Genomic DNA, 17,163 nt, shown 5'->3' with positions numbered 1-17,163 from the left:
TCCAGGAGTTGACACAAAGGCCTTCGGGTCGGGCACTCAAGGTCCTCCCAACAGGGCCCAGACTACCTTCCCAGCCACACTGTCTACTTCTGTTCCCCTTCCTCAACCCTGCACCAGCCAGACAGGACTGCATTCCACCCTTCACATCTGTTCTACCAGCTATCATTGACCTTTGCAAATATCAGTTCCCCTGGCTGGTACTGTTTACATGATCTCCACATTTAGAAATACTGCCTGTTCTTCAGAGCCCATCTGGAGTGGTTTGCCTTCAGGCGACTCTCCTTTGTTCCTTGTATATGCCTCCATGGTCATAAGATTTTATTATAATTTTTGTGTATCTCCGATCTCCTAAGCAATCCTAAGGGTCTAGCAAATAATACGGAGTGATCAATACATATTTGATAGAAACAATGAATTAACTTATCGTCTCTCTGAATAGCTAAACAGAGGTCTGCCCCTCTCACCAGAATTGACCATGTTTTTTCCTTGTCATGTAAAATTTCCATCAGTATGCCTGTGGTGCCCCCCTTTTCCACACTCGACTCCTTGGAGCCAGACCCCTCACCTCCTTCTATGCTGTGGACACCAGTGCTTCCTGAGTATACTTTGTGTTGAACAGAAGAGAGGGAGGGAGCATGTCCAGGTGCCCAAGTGGAGCTAGACCTAAGTTTTCCCTCCTGCCCTGGTTCAAGTCTGACTCTCAGCAGACCTCAAAGTCACCTAGCTTGGTCCTGGAGCTGGGGAGCAGAGACAGGGCTTCTCTGTGAGTAACTGGAGGATCTGGACTAAATGTGAGCTCCAGGAACCTTCTTGGAGCTTCCAGGGGTTTTCTGGCACTAACTTAGCTTGTATGCTGCTAAGAGACCTAAAGATATAAAGGAAAAGGAGTAAAATTTGAAAACATGAAGGGAGGGTGTATGGGGGAGACACTGGGGAATGAAGCCAGAGAGAAATAGGAAACTTGGTTGGGATGCAGAGGAGAGAGCAGTTTCAAGGATTGGGCAACGTGGATTCTCTCTGGTTCTGTCCCTGCCTTGGGGCAGAAAGGAATAAAAGAAAATAAATATGTGAGTGTCCACTGTGTCAGATTTCCCAATAGTACCGCAGGAAACTGAGATTCAGAGAGAGTAAATGACTGGCTACAGACACAGCCCGGTGCATCTAAGAATTAGAATGCAAATTAACCTCTCAAGGTTAAATGAAGTATCTTTAAGGTTCTTCCTTCTCTAACTTCTACTTCCTATTTCTATTAATAGGAAATAAAATAAAATCTCAACCATGGGGCAAGAGGAGAAAGTAAGAAATAGATATGGAGAGGTCAGGGAAAGATGGTGCATTTCCGTAATTCCAGCGATTTGGGAGACTGAGGCAGGAAGATTACAAGTTTGATGCCAGTCTCAGCATCTTGGGCGGGGGGGGGGGTGTCTGTCCCAAAATAAAAAATAAAAAGGGCTGGGAATGTGTGGGGGATATGGTTCAGTGGTTAAACAGCCCTGGGTTCAATCCCTAGCACCTAACAAAGCAAAACAAACAAACAAAAAGAAACGTGAAATGGAAAGTTCGATCTAGGCTAGGAGAGCTCTCCAGGATACTAGGTGCTAGCCTGAGACTTCTGCCTCTGTTTCGCACAGGGTCAAGTCAGGTAGAGAGACGAAATTCAAGTGGGCCCTGGGTCACAGAATCCTTTGAAAGGCAAAGCTTGCAAATTACTCGTATAAATCTTGGAGAGGAAAAGCAAGCAGACTTCCGCAGCACTTGGGGACTGGGAGAGCGATGCGTTTCCTGCGTACCTGGCGCAGGAAGGACGCTCTTTTGCAGCAAACATCTGTCAGAGAGTATCTGGGAGGGCCGCCTTGAGGGCTTCCTTAGAGAATGGGTTTAGCTACCGGAGCCAAAGAAGGGCGGAGGGTTATTTCCCAATGCCTCCACTTTGCTGTCCCTGGCACAGTCTACGCAGCCCGGACAAAGCTGGGGGAGGGGACACCTGCAGCTTGAAGCTCCCTGTGGACCTCCCGGCCTGTGGGAATCAGCAGTAGGCAGACAGAAGCGGGAGGTCCGAGCGGGCGACGCCCCACGGAGCGCTGCGGCCTTGAGAAACGCCACCCAGGGCTGGGAGCGACCGCCAGGGAAAAGGCGCACCTCGGGCTTCGGGTTTCTCCGAGGAGCGAGGCGGGGCGGGGCGGGGCGGCGGGCCAGTGGCTGAGCCCGGAGGAGGGGCGTGGCAAGTAGCGTAGCCTCCGCCCCCTGCGCTCCGCCTCGCCCAGAGACCCGTGCGGGAGGCTGCTGCGGCCAGCCTCGGTACTGAATGGGCTGGTGGCGCCCGGCTCCGTCCCGCCCGCCGCCGGCCCCCGCGCCTGCTCCCGCCCCGCCCGGGCCTCGGCCGGCCGCCGCCAGCCCCCGCATGGGCTGTGAATGAAAGGCGGGCGCCACCAGGGGCTGGCTGCAAGCGACGCGGCGACGCCGGCCTCCTGGGAGGCGCGCGCCCCGCGGAGATGTACGGTAAGGAGGGCTCCGCTGCGGGGCTCGGGCCCGCGGGGGTCGACTCCGCAAACTTCCAGGACGCGAGCCTTTGTCCCCCTGCGTGGCCCAGACATAAGGCGAGAACGCCGACTCGGTGCCCGGCAGGGCTGTGTCGGTCGCTCTATGCGCGGTTGGTTGTCTGTGCGGAGAGGACAAAGATGCCTCGGATCAGGAGACTCTGGGGTCCTGGGAAGTCCTTTGGGCCCGGCGTGTGCAGGCGCTGGGGCGCTGGAAGGTGGTCCGTCGCGGGCAGGGGAAGCCGGTGGTCTACAGCGATGGGGCTCTGGGGGAAGCAGGTCTCTCTTGGAGCCAAGCAGACAGGGTGGGTTCGTGGAGGTGGTCGTGTGACAGCATTTGCAGAATTAACAAAAGCGGTTTGTGCTTGGGAGTTTCATGCGGGAAGCTGGTTCAGGATGGAGGGAGTCTCTCGCTGCCGGCTTTCTGCCCGCTCTGAGGATGTGGGAGGCGGCGCTCTAGACGCAGGGGCCGGGGAGTGAGCCCGTGCTGGGAGGCTCATCTCTCCGCCTTGGATGGACTTGGCCTTTGCCTGCCTCAGGGATCCAGTCTCCCTAACTTCCAGAGTGGTCCTCCGTAGGGATGAAGGGAGTAGATGCTGACCTCGCATCCCCTTCCACAGCTTGCCTCCACTAATGTGCAACAGTTCCGCAGACCCTCGCCTTGCATTGCTCTGCTTGATAATTTGCCAGGAATTCCTCTGGTTTTGCAGGCAGTGTGGGTGAAGAAAGAGAGTGCTTTGGATCCCACATTGCAGCTCTGTTGAATGGAGCACTGAAGACCAGGACCAGTCTAGGAAGGGGCTGCATTATGGAGCCTCCAAGGGCTGTGTGTGTGTGTGTGTGTGTGTGTGTGTGTGTGTGTGTGTTGATCCCTATGGATCTAGTCCATCAGAACCCAGGTATCTGGTGGTTATTCTAAAGCCAGCAAAAGAATTGAAGCTGTGATCACTTCCCATTCTCATTGCAGGGTAGGGGCTCAGTCTGCACCTGAGGGGTGAGTGTTCCAGAAGAACACATTCCCAATTTAACCCATCATCACGAAGGCTGCTCAGCTGCCTTTCTCTGTGAACAGACCATGAGTCACAAAGTTTGTTAGTGGCAGAGGAAGCTGAGAACCTGCTGAAAAGACTCAGCAATTGGTGGGCCTCCCTTTTTAGAAGACAAAGACTCAACTTTTTGAATCAGCCTCTTCCTCTGTCTGGTTGGTAATCCATCTGCATTTTTTATCTAGGTCCAGACCCCAGTAGGTCCCCTTGGCAAGCATTATTTCTCTTAGGTGGACAGAGTAAGGGAAGCAGGGGAGCTGACCTCAGAGGCTGTGCTGCTGACCAGTGGGGACTCTGGGGGAAGATAACCCAGCACTAGTACTTTATAAGCTGGGAGGTTGTAAGGTTCCCAAGAGAGAGTTGCACTTTTTTTTTTTTTTTTTTTTTAACTCTCTGTTTCCCCCCTATTCTTCTCTGCAGAGGGAGCAGCCTAAAGCTGCAGATCATTTGACAAAAGCATGTGACTGCAGGGGCACCTGCAGTAGGGAAGGAGTTAGATCTGGTCCATCCGAATGGTTCAGAATTGGGAACCCTGATTCTTCCAGACCACCCCACTGCATTTGTAGATAATTTGGTAACTTATCCAGGATGTCTGAGAGTTGGGGGTCCTGGTCTGCCTCTTTTGGATGCAGCAAGTCAAGCAAGAGCTGGATACAACAGAAGGGTGAATGGGGAAGCCAACATATCTGGGTGCTATTTTTGGATGCATCACAGATTTTCATTTCTCTTTAATAATATGTTTTTATTTCCCCTGATGCAGAGTGGGGACTTACTCTGAATGATTCATAGAAAGATTATGATGAAGGGATCCTCTGGGCAGTTGCCTGCAGCAAAGTCACATTAGGGCTGGGTAGGAGATTATTACATAGTGTTGCTTTCTGGCTCTGTGCAAAGCCTAGTCTGGGGAGGTGTGAGAGGGAGCCCACTCTCTGCTCATCTGCCTGGATTTGGTATGTTCCTGACTTTGTGAAATGAAAGAATCCATGTGATACCTGTAATCATTCTTTCCCCAGAAGTCAATTTGATGATTTAAAAAGATGGGCACAGAGCATCCTAGAATTCTGTGATCGTCTTGTTTTCCCTCATTTTCCAAGTGACTTGTCTAAGATAACATAGTAAGATGGATGAAAACTGGGGACCCCTGGATCCATCTCCTCCTGACCCTACTCAGATGAAGGCTCCTTAGGATAATGCAACCAGGGATTTTATTAGTGATGGACTGTGAAACAAGTTACCTAAAAGCTTTAGGTAAAGGTGACTCTGAAGCACCCTGCTTTGGAACTTGATCCATTATAAATTCCTGTCCTCTAATTCTGTCTTCCCATCTTGTCAGCTCTGGACAGGTCTTCATTCCCTCTCTCTCCCCTCCTCAACTCAGTCTTCCTGGGTTCTCAGTCTTTTATGTCTTCTTCCTTCAGCCTATGGGAAACTAAGGGCCTCTTGTCTTTGCTGGAAGGCACAGAGCTATCTGGGACAGAAGGAATCCTAGACCCAGGGTCAGGCCATCTCAGTCCAAGAGCCAGTTTCTTGCTCTGTGACCTGAGGCAAATGGAGTCGTGTCTCAAATTTTTATCTCTGTATAAAATGGTGAAATGCCATCTTCCTTCCACGTCTGCTGGGAGCCTCAGAGCTGGACAGTGATGTCACTGTGCCTCCTAAGAGGTTCTGCACTTGCAAGACAAGTTACATAAGAGCTTGTCCCTTTCAGGTCCCCTTACCACTCACTCATGCCTAAACCCCAATCACTTTCTGAAAATGACTTTCCAAATGAACATAAGTGATTTCCCACAGTCTTGTTTATACCTGTGAACATGGATTGACAAGAGACTTGGAAAAATAAGAGCACTTTGTACTGGGTTGGGAAGGTCATGGATACATTCTCAGTTAGTCTCTTTGTTAGGTTTCTTTGTTTTTTAAATTTTTTTTTAGTTGTAGATGGACACAATACCTTTATTTTATTTATGTGGTGCTGAGAATCAAACCCAGTGCCTCACACGTGCCAGGCAAGCAAGCACTCTACCACTGAGCCACAGCCCAGCCCTGTTAGTTTTTCTTTTTGTGGGAATTACAGAATTAGGACTTCCCCCACTCCTCTTACCCAGGCCTGATCCCTGGCTGTCCTGCCTGGGAGCACCTTACTTATCCTGAGGTGAGCAGCTCTCTGAGAAATGCTGTCTGCAGACTGAGGGCAGCCAGCCACCAAGAGCCACTGGAGAGGGTTTCCCAGTGGATGCCACCCAAAGCTACTTTAATTCCTCCACATCTCCAAGTCCTGTCTCATCCCCAGGACCCCCATTCCTTTATTCCTCTTAGAGGGGTCCTGGGAGGTCATTTGTTTTCTCTCTTGCTGCTCACAGCTCAGTGATTTAGGCAGTTGCTATTTTCTTCTTGCATATAAATAAAAATAAGAAATTAGTAGCACCTTACTGATAATCTGGAAAAGAGAGGGGGGTTAAAATATATATATATATATATCATCCCCCAAAATTGTACTCATTAGGGTTGGAGAAATAACTCAGCAATAGAGCCCTGGGTTTAATTCCCAGCCCCACAGAAAACAAAACAAACAAAAAGTCTTGTATGTTATAAAATCAGTTGCCTCTATGATTTTGCCACTCATCCCCATTTGCCTTTCCCTTTCTCTTTCTTTCCCAAACCTGTTACCCCTGATAGGCAGGCCTATGCTTAAGGGGAGAGTCCACAAGCCTGGGTCCCAACCCTGGCTCTTCCCTGCGGATGACCTTGGACATGAGCTCTTCAGAGCCTTTTTCCTGGCTCTAAGAAGGTAATAATGCCCACCTCACCACGGCGTTTAGTTAGAATAAAGAGCTGCCATCTCTCCACAACCCCCTTTTTAACTCATTCTTCTCTGCTTCTTAATTTTTTAAAGAGGCAAAAATCAAATGAACAAACCAAAACTTACGTCCTAGAGCTTAAGAACAGTGTTTGTGATACTGTTCTTTGCATTGAACAAAGGAAAACCTAATTTTTAAAAAAATGACCATTTTTTTTCTGCTAACAAGTCACCCTAAGAACTGCTAAGAACCCCCCCTAAAATACAGCAAGTTATAAACAAATCTTGTTTTGACATCTTTCCTTCTATGCATTTGTTTACGTGGCTGGAATTATTTGTTTTGCACAATTTCGTATTCTATTTTTTTTCCACCCCACCCCCACCCTGTTAACAAAAACTCACTGGCTGCTATTAAAACTTATATTTACATGGGACTAGGGTTATAACACAGCAGTAGAGCATGCACTTGGCACAGGTGAGGCCCCAAGTTCAATCCTGTGTTAGTCAATTTTCTGTTGCTATAACACATACCTGAGAGAAATCAACTTAAAATAGGAAAGGTATATTTTGGCTTACAGGCTTGGAGGATTCAGTCCATGGTCAGTTAGCCTCATTGCTTTTGGGTCTGTGGTAAGGTAGCACACAGTGGTGGAACCAAGAGGAAGTAGCTGCCCACGTCATGGCAATCAGGAGGCACAAAAAGAGAGACAGGAAGGGATCAGGGCCCTAATATGCCCTTCAGGGACACCCCCACTCCAATGATAAGGAGCTGTGACCTTCAACTAGCCAGGTTCTTAAATGTTCTACCAACTTCCCAATAGAACCAAGCTGAGAACTAATCCTTTACCTCATGGATCTTTGGGGGACATTTATACACACACACATATAATTGTATGTATTTACGGGGTACCAGGTGATATTTTAATACATGTATACATAGTATAATGTTCAAATCACGCTAAGTGTATCTGTTGCCTCAAATATTTATCATTTCCTTATAGTGAGAACATTCAAAATCTAGTTTTTTAAAAATAAGCAGGACATCCTTGTGATCTGGAGTCACCCTACTATGCAATGGAGCACCAGCTGGCTGCCATTTTTAACAGCTATATAATAGTATACTGAATGGAGAAGTAGCTGGTACCCCAAGCCTTCTCTGAACTTTGGAATTTTCCCCTAGGTTATAGCTCTCCAAATAGGCTGGTCAAAGTCCATGGGTATAAAAACATTTTAAAGACTTGTTATATATTATCACATTGTTTTCAATTTGTATCAGTTACGCTCCCACTAGCAGTTATGGGAATACCTATCTCCCTGTACTCCCTGTACTTAATGCTGAAAATTAAGTACTGAAAATTTCCAACCAATCTTTGTTAACTTGGTAGAAGAATTTATATCATTTTAACTTGTATTTCTTCATCACTAATGAAATTTAATATTTCCTGTGTGTCTTTTTTTAATAACTTATATTTATTTATTTATGCGGTGCTGAGAATCAAACCTAGTACCTCACATGTGCTAGGTAAGAGCTCTACCACTGAGCCACAGCCTTAGCCCCTCCTGTGTTTCTTAATCATTTGCATTTCCTGGAATTGTCATATGGGTGTGAGTGCTTTATTTATTGAAGATATTAACTGTATGCCTGTCATTTGTTTTATACTGTGTTGAAGGGAAACAAACATAAACCATGGGGTATTTGTGGAGTAGCAGCTATGTATGATACGATATAAGGACATCAGAGGGGATACAGATGTGTATAAAAGTTCTTTCCAGTAGAGAAGATTATGATTTAAGTGGACAAACAAGTTGTAAAATGTACAAAGAAGTAAATGATATAAAGGTACATTCAGTAAAATCACACAGGTTTGACAAGTCGGAAGCATGTTACCCATCCTTCTGTAACAAGAGGAGCTTCTGTTTTCCTGATAATTTGGCTATGAATTAAAATTTCCAGTGGTCAGTCAAGACTGAGTGCATTTTGAGTTGATTTAATTTTCTCCAACCTCTATGAATTAAGGACTATCATTTCCATTTTAGAAATAAGAAAACTGAGACACTGAGAACTTGCCCATGGCCATACCCAGTCATATGATAAGGCCCCTCTATAGCACTGTGCCTAGAACTTGCTAAAACTTCCAGAGAATTCAGGTCTTTCCTTTGCAGAGCTCACTGTACCCCGCAACAGACTCGGGTGCGTTAGGTTGAGCTGCTGAAAGGGACATGCTTCTCTCTGTCCCAGGCCAGTTCACAGTAAAGCTGGGACTGCTCACTTCCAGATGGAGTCCCTAGCTCTTGGCACCTTTTCCATCAACCTTATCCTTGTTTTGCTTTGTTAAAGACAGAAAGGATGCTAGGAAGAGCCTTGGGGATCTAAAGGAGGATGGGTAAATTAGGAAGAGCCAGGCGAGTAGGTGGATGAGGCGGATGGCAGAATGCAAAAACCGTTGGTGGCTTGAGAGAGGAAGAAGCCTGGGTATGGACTTCGGAGACAGGCAGGTGACAGGTAGATAGACAAAGCAGAGTGGGGCTGTTACCTCCAAGACTGGGTCGCACACAAGCTTGTATTAGCAGTGTTAAAGAGTGTTCCCTGGTCAGTGCTCTGCCTGGAGATAAGTAGACATCAGGGGACCTTCTGTAACAGGAGGAGCTTCTGTTTTCCTGATAGTTTGGCTATGAATTAAAATTTCCTTAGGCAAATGTGGTGTGGTGGCATACACCCCGTAATTCTGGCTACTTGGGAGGTTGAGGTAGGAGGATTGCAAGTTCAAGGCCAGTCTCAGCAATTTAGTGAAATCTCAGCAATTTAGTGATATGCTGTCAAAAAAAAAAAAAAAAAAAAAAGGACTGGGATGGTGCCCTTGGGTTCAATCCTGGGCACTGGGCAGGGTGAGGGACAACTTTCCCACAACTTCAGGTCCAGGCAGTCTGCATGCAGCGAGTGCTGTCTCTGGGATGTGGGATTGGGACTGTGCTGTGTGTTGCAGACCCAATCCTGAGCAGATCTCATACTTTAGACGGCAAAGCTGTACAGTGTTTGGGCCTGACTAGAATTAAGAGAGACAATGGTCTGAGTCCCAGATGTCCACTGTTGAGCCATAGGACCTTGGGCAACTCATCTTTCTCTGAGCCCATTCCTTTCCTAGAAAATGGGGATACGTAGTTTGAGGGTATAGTCAGGGGATCAAATAAGATAATATCTATATAAAATATATTCTCCATTACAGAGCTCTCTGCTTATAAAAGACAACATTATTACCATCCAGGCAATTCTCACGGACCCTTCTGGGACATTGCTATACCCTTTCTAGAACCTAACAACCCCTGCATATGAGGATGAGTGTGTCATGGTTAGGCTGGATTTGTAAAAACCCCTGGAGAGGGAGGTCTAATAGGAAGAAACAAGAAACAGCTCCCACATTACTGGCGAGTCTGCTTCAGTGATGTCTGCCCACAGACTGGGGCCCTGCAAGGCAAAAATCTTGATTGCTTCTTTGTCTCCTAGAGAACGCCCACCATTGCAGGTCAGTGGTCCATGACTGTTCCTCTCATCCTTGCACCAGAAAGACACACACACACACACACACACACACACACACAAAAGGGGGGGCGGGGGGATGTAGCTCAGTGGTAAAGTGTCCCTTGATTCAATTCCCAGCCCCGGAAATAGTCACAAAAACCATTCTTACATGCCTGTATGTATAGCAGCCCATGCTTCCAGGGACTTAATGACAGTGAATTGGGGATTTTTCTAAGATCAGAGAGAATCCTACAGTGAAAGTAACAGTAAGTTGTGGTCTTAATTGTGCCTTCCCACATTGATTGTAAGTCTGTATAAAGAACAGACCAGAGCATAACCATTGGCTTTTCCTCTCACTTGGAAGTATTAGTCATAAGAAAGGGCCATTGTTGGGACTGGGGTTGTAACTCCGTGGTAGAGCGCTTGCCTAGCATGTGTGAGGCACTGGGTTTGATTCTCAGCACCACATATAAACAAATAAATAAAATAAAGCTCCATCAACACTCCATCAAATATTTTTAAAATATTTTTTAAAAAAAGAAAGAGAAGACCATTGGTCTACTTGCTGAGATGGTTAAGGAATTAGAATTTGTCATGTATTTCTTCCTTGGTTTGGGGAGCTCAAGTTAACTGTCACAATATTTTCAAAAAAGAAGGTCCTTTAGTGATATAATTATGGATAAGTCTTTATTTTGATTTCTATTCATATTGTTTCTATTATTATGATTATTATGTCACTGGGAATCGAACCCAGAGTAACTTAACCACTGAGCTACATCCCCAGCCCTTTTTTAAATTTTTATTTTGAGACAGGGTCTTGCTAAGTTGCTTAGGGCCTCACTATGTTGCTGAGGCTAGCTTTGAACTTGTGATCCTCCTGCTTCAGCCTCCTGAGCCACTGGGATTACAGGCATGCACCACTACACCCAGATTGTGCATTATTCTTTTACAAAACAAAGATGAAAAGGCCCTTTGAGTTAAAGGCAGCCAATGTGTTTCTGGTTGCCTGGAAGCCCTGGCCAGAATGTTCCTGATAAAGCACCATGAAACCTTGGGCACCTTCAAGCTCCAGATCAGAGTGTGTGGGCACCGTGTGAGTAGTGGGTGTGCAGATAAGGCAGCAGAGGGAAGACACAGCAGAATCTTCTGTTGTCATCAGATCCCTAAAAATGTGGTCCCATTAGCAGATCTGAGCCCAAAGGCTAGCAAATACAGGAAACACACTTGATTATCCAGGCGCTACTCTCCAGGACTGCTAGAAATGTCTTCTTCTGCCTAAGACTCACTCCCAGGACTGAGTGTTCTGGAAGGTGTGGGCGGCTCCGGGCATCACCAACACTGTCCTGTTTTATCAAGGATGTTTCTGGAGTGCGTGTGTGTTGGGAGGGGGGATTGGCTAATAGGGTTGATTCAGGCTCTGTTGCTGTGTGAATTTGGCCAAAATTCTCATCCTCCCTCCGTGTTAGCGTCACCATCTGTAAATTAGAAGAACCAGAGTAGGTTTCGGAGCTCTTGCGTTCTGTGAACAGATCTGTCCCCTGGCTAAGGCAGCAGGGGCCGGGCTGCACCCAGAGCAGTTTGCAGATCTTGGTGGGAACGCCAGCCCTGGCACAGTGGGCTTAGGCTCTCTGCGGAAGCTGGCTGTGCATCAGCTTCCTCATTGGAAGACAAGGATAAGGATCTCTTTGTTAACACAGTGCCTGCCCTGGGGTCCTGTCCAGTAGGAAGACCCATGCTGCCAAGAATGCTGGGGCAGGGCTGGGGCTGGGGCTCAGTGGTAGAGCGCCTGCCTAGGCCGGGTGAGGCGCTGGGTTTGCTCCTCAGCACCACATTAAAATAAACAAATAAAGTAAAGGTATTGTGTCCATCTACAACAACAACAAACAAACAAAACAAAAAGAAAAAAAGAAAAAGAAAAAGAAAAAAGAAAAGAAAAAAGAAAGTAAAGGAAAAGACTGCTGGGGCAGGAGTGGGAAAGAGGCATGCTCCTTCCAAGAGCCCCGAGTCCCAGCTTGCTTTGAATGCATTCAAGTTTCTGAGAAATGCTGCTGATGGCTGTTCCTTTCTCCACTCGCTCTCACATTTTCAAGGTTAATAAGGCTCAGAGAAGTTAAATGCCTAGTCCAAGGTCACCCGGCTCACTTGGTGGCATAGCTATGAAAAGAACCAGGTCTGTTTTATTCCACCACTCTTCTCTTCTGTTCCACATGGACTCTTCCTGAAAACACTATTATCCATTGGGCAATGTCAAGATCCAGAACTTTTGTGTATCAAGGGATACTATCAACAAAGTGAAAAGGCAGCTCAGGCTATGTAGAATTGCAGAAAATATTTGTAGATCATATGTCAAATAAGGGGTTAATACCCAGAATCTTTTTAACAAATTTGTATTTGTTCTTTTTAGTTATGCATGACAGTAGAATGTATTTGGACATATTATACACACATGGAGTGTAACTCTCCATTCTTGTGGTCGTACACGATGTGGAGTTACACTAGTCGTGTATTCACACGTGAACTTAGGAAAGTTATGTCCAATTCATTCTTCTGTCTTTCTTATTCCCATTTCCCCTCCCTTGCCTTCATTCCCCTTTGTCTAATCTAATGAACTTTTATTGTTCCCCCCTCCCACCACTGCTCTCATGTGTTAACATCTGCATATTAAAGAGAGCATTCAGCCTTTGGTTTTTTGGGATTGGCTTATTTCACTTAGCACGATAGTCGCCAGTTCCATCCATTTACTGGCAAATGCCAGAATTTCATTTTTCTTTATGGTTGAGTATTGTGTACATATACCACATTTTCTTTATCCATTCATCTGTTGAAGGGCACTTAGATTGGTTCAGAGCTTAGCTATTGTGAATTGAGCTGCTATGAACATTGATGTGACTACATCACTGTAGTATGCTGATTTTAAGTCCTCTGGGTATATGCTGAGGAGTGGGATAACTGGGTCAAATAGTGGTTCCATTCTAAGTTTTCTGAGGAATCTCCACACTGCTTTCCAGAGTGGTTGTACCAATTTACTTTCCCACCAGCAACGTATGAGTGACCTTTTCCCGCACGTCCTCACCAACATTTATCATTACTCACATCCTCGCCAACATTTATCATTACTTGTATTCTTAATAATTGCCATTCTGACTGGAGTGAGATGAAATCTAAGTGTAGTTTTGATTTGCATTTCTCTAATTGCTAGAGATGTTGAACATTTTCTCATATATCTGTTGACCAATCAATACCCAGAATCTTTAAGGAATACTTATAGCACACCAATACAAACAACTTAATTCAAAAATGAGCAAAAGACTTGACTAGATATTTCCTCTAAGAAAATATACAAATAACCAAAAATCTCATGAAAACATGATCAACATCACTAATAAGGGAACTGCAACTCAAAACCATGGTGATATACCACTCCATAGTCATTAGGATGGCTATTGTCAAGAAAGCAGAAAATAACAAGTGTTGACAAGATGTCGAGAAATTAGTACCCTTGTGTACTAATGAGAATGTAAAATGGTGCAGCTGCTGTGGAGACATTATAGTAACTCTTCAAAGAATTAAAATAGGATTACTATATGATCCAGCAAGTCCCCTTCTGAATATATCCAAGAGTTGAAAGAGGGAACTTGAAGAGATATCAGTATGCCCGTGCTCACAGCAGCATGATTCACACTAGCCCAGAGGCAGAAAACTTTTGATGACATTTGACAAAAAGAGCTTTGGAGATGAATAGCGGTGATTATTGTCCAGCGATGCAAAAGTTCTTAACGTCACTGTCTATCCACAGGTGAATGGGCAAACAAAACGTGCCATCTCTCTACAATGGAATATTCCTCAGTCTTAAAAGGAAGGCAATCCCGGCAGACTCCAGCATGAATGAACCCTGAGGACATCATGCTAAGCCAGCCACAATAGGACAAATACTGTCTGTTCCACTAGTCTGAGGGCCCTAGGAAAGTCCAGTTCATAGAGACAGAAAGTCGAATAGAGAGCAGAGGAAGGCAAGACAGGGAGTTGTAGTTGCAGTTCTGCAGGAATGAAGAGCGCTCTGGAGCTGAACGGTGGGAATGGCTGGCCACAGCGTGGGTGTAGTTAATGCCACGAATGCCCCAGAGGTGGACTCTTCAAAGTGATTAAAATGGCAAATTTCATGTTATGTAAATGATACCAAAATTTTTTTAAAGTTTTCCTCTCACACATACACATACGCACTCCATTATCAGAGCTGATCATACCCTCTGCCAATCACATGGATCATGTCGATGACAGTATTAGTCACCTTATTGCTTAATCAATGGAGACTCAAACTGACATCATCATATTCTTTTGGATCTCTGGAAGAGTCCTGCAACTCAAAATGAGAATGTAATTAAAACTTTTTTTTTTCCCTGTACCATTAATAGCACCCAGGGATGCTTAGCCACTGAACCACATCCCCTGCCTTTTAAATAATTATTATTGTGTTTTGTTTTTTTGAGACAGGTTCTCACTAAGTTGCTGAGGGCCTCACTAAGTTGCTGAATGAGATTGACCTAAAACTTGTAAACCTCCTGCCTTGGCCTCCCAAGTCACTGGGATTACAGGTGTGCACCATCCCACCTGGCTAAAGCAATTTTTTTTTCTTTTCAGTGCTGGGGATTGAACCCAGGGCTTTTGCTTGCAAGGCAAGCACTTCACCAACTGAGCTATTTCCACAGCCCAAAGCCATTTTTTAAAGAAAGTTTACATAATTAAGATTAAGGGCATGTCTGGTACTGTGGTTTGTGAAAGTGGTTGGAGGGATGATCATGAGATCTGTAGGGGAGGAGATCTCAAGGAGCTAGCCATTGTCCTTCTGAGCAGAGAAACAGATACCATGTGACTGTCAATGGAGAATCAGATGCATTCTACAGAAGAAAATAAATGTGGTTGGGCTTAGCAGTGGTGCATGCCTGCAATTCCAGCAACTCCAGAGACTGAGGCAGGAGGACTGTAAGTTTGAGGTCAGCTAAGTCTCAAAAAAAAAAAAAGGGGGAGAAAAGAAAAGAAATTCAGATCTCAGCTTCAACTGAGTCATAAGGATTGGGTTCCTGGATTATAGGTTGATTCTTCATTGAGCTGTCTCACATGAGCCACTCTAGATGGCCTACTCTGAAGTGAGTAGCAAACTTCACGTGTTTAAAAAAAGGAAAAGAAATGAAAAAGCTAATGCCACACCAGGGAGCCAGCCTGTAGTTAATGGTATTTACCAGCCCTGAAAGAAACAGGAGAACTGGAACAGTGGTATTTCTGGGTGAGAGGATCACAGATGATTTTTAATTTTCTTTTCAAAAACATTTTGTGTTTTTCATACTTTGTATAATGAGCATTTTAATGGTGGAACATAAATATAATTAAAAGTATTTTTCATCACTAACGACTTTGTGGATAGTTATCTAGAATCTTCTAATTATGTTTTAGAAATGGTTATGCAAGGAAACATGCAAAAACAAATTTAATTGATAGGAATTGATGGTTGGGTGGGGGATTGGTGGGAAAGGGGAACTTTTTGAGGGAACTGGAAACATCTAGCTGTTCTTTGGTGGTTACAAAACTCAAGGTGCTGAACTCTTAAAATCTGTCTTACTGAATGTTAATTGGATCGCAATAAAACAGTAGGAAGCCCAGAAAAAGAAAAAAAAAAAAAAAAAAAAAAAAACATGCATGCAAACAATCACAGGGCTGTTTTGCAGCTGGGGCAGTGGGTGTGCTAGGAGACAAGGCCTGTGCCAGCCTGCACCAGGGCTCTTACCACAGCCCAAGACGGTCCCCAGCACACAGCTGAAAGGGCTCATTGAGGGCTGCTGGGCAGAACCCTGTGCTACAAGACAACTTAGGTGCTGAGCAACCAGCGGAAGAAGCTGACTGGAGAAGTCCAGCCTGCTAGCAGCTGGGAGGCTGATGGTGCTGGCAAGGCACTGGGCAGACAGCCCATAAACAGGGCCATCTGGGTGTAAGACCTGGCCTTTGAGCACTGCCATTGACATCACTGACTCCCCGGGGACCTGGAATGACAAAACCAAGCCCAGCTCTACCAGGCCTCCAGCCCTGTTGCAGCACCGATGCAGGCTGTGCAAAGGATTGGTTTTTTTCCACTTCCTCCTTGAGACTTGTGTGACCTCACAGTAATGAGTTCTCCTAAGAATGCATCGCCTTTAGTGGCCTAATCAGTCACCTGCTCCTTAGTAACTTTCTGGCTGGTGACATCTCTGCCCAAAGACCTATATCTCCCTCAAAAAATAATTTTTTTCTCTAATGACACATTGAAATGAATAAATCTCAGTGTCTGTTTTGCAGGCCATGGATGATAAGAGGAGTCAGACAGGCCAGGGTTTGAATCCAGCTTCCCCAAATACCAGTTATGTGACTTTGGAAGCATTACTTAACTGGCCTATGCCTCATTTTCCTTATCCATAAAGTGGGGACTACAGACTCCACCTTAATGCCTTGTGAAGGATTAATTTTTTTTAAAAAAGGCACTCCCGATACATGGTAAGATGTGATGAGTGGTAGCTTGTGTTGATGGTGCCACCAACCAGTCCTTTCTGATGACAAGACAGTACCAGGTCCCCTCCCCAGAGGCTCAAGGATCTTCATCGGAGGAAGGACATGCCTCTCTTCATTTAGAGCTTTTCACAGAGCTGCTTTCCCACTCTGCCCTTTGCTACTTGCGGCAGGCAGCCTCTGTGGAAGGACTTTCTTCCTCATTCAGGTATAACAGAATGCCCATGCGCACTAGAGCTGCTTTATTAAAAATGGGTCTTGGCTCTGCTTGGATTGCTGCTTACTTGGCATTTTTAGTAGGGCTCAACCTAGTACTGGGTTTGCATTTTTGCAGAATTCTGGTGCTTGCTCCTGATTCTGTTTTGCATTTCAAAAGCATGGTTGCTGAAATTTCCTGTTGGCACTGTGTGAGCACCCTGGCCTGGCTTTATGATTTAGTGGACCTGGGCACAGTGCCTGTTTTGTGTCCTGGCTCCCCATGTGTGCTGCTACTCTTTGATGATATCTTTGGGCATCTGAATGATTGATCTTGAGTTCTTAGCCTGTAAGAGTCTACGTCTTAAATCTGTTAGTTCATCTGAATATTAAAAGCACTAGCACTTGTTCTCCATCAGTTTGGCACGGTAACAATGAAGCTTCCTCTGGTTTCTATATTTGATACTGTGTGTTCATTTGGAAAACTGGAGGTGAGTAACCCTGCTTTTTATAGGTTGGCTGGTGACCACAGTAGGAAACTGG

At 45.5% G+C, this 17,163-nt stretch overlaps 1 protein-coding gene across 3 annotated transcripts in view; it reads left to right on the top strand.

The window, feature by feature from the left end:
* Positions 1–2,250: 2,250 nt before the first annotated feature.
* Efr3b (EFR3 homolog B) overlaps positions 2,251–17,163 on the top strand; it is a 77,300-nt gene continuing 62,387 nt past the window's right edge. For all 3 annotated transcript variants that reach the window (XM_047522215.1, XM_047522214.1, XM_047522213.1), the window contains exon 1: positions 2,251–2,499. In XM_047522215.1, the coding sequence (XP_047378171.1) occupies positions 2,493–2,499 (7 nt within the window). In that variant the 5' untranslated portion in view covers positions 2,251–2,492. The remainder of the gene's footprint in view (positions 2,500–17,163) is intronic.

The sequence above is a fragment of the Sciurus carolinensis genome, chromosome 13, assembly GCF_902686445.1.
Source record: "Sciurus carolinensis chromosome 13, mSciCar1.2, whole genome shotgun sequence".
NCBI classification, from domain to species: domain Eukaryota; kingdom Metazoa; phylum Chordata; class Mammalia; order Rodentia; family Sciuridae; genus Sciurus; species Sciurus carolinensis.
Note: the sequence above shows the minus strand (reverse complement) of the source record. Positions and strands in the feature narration are given on the sequence as shown.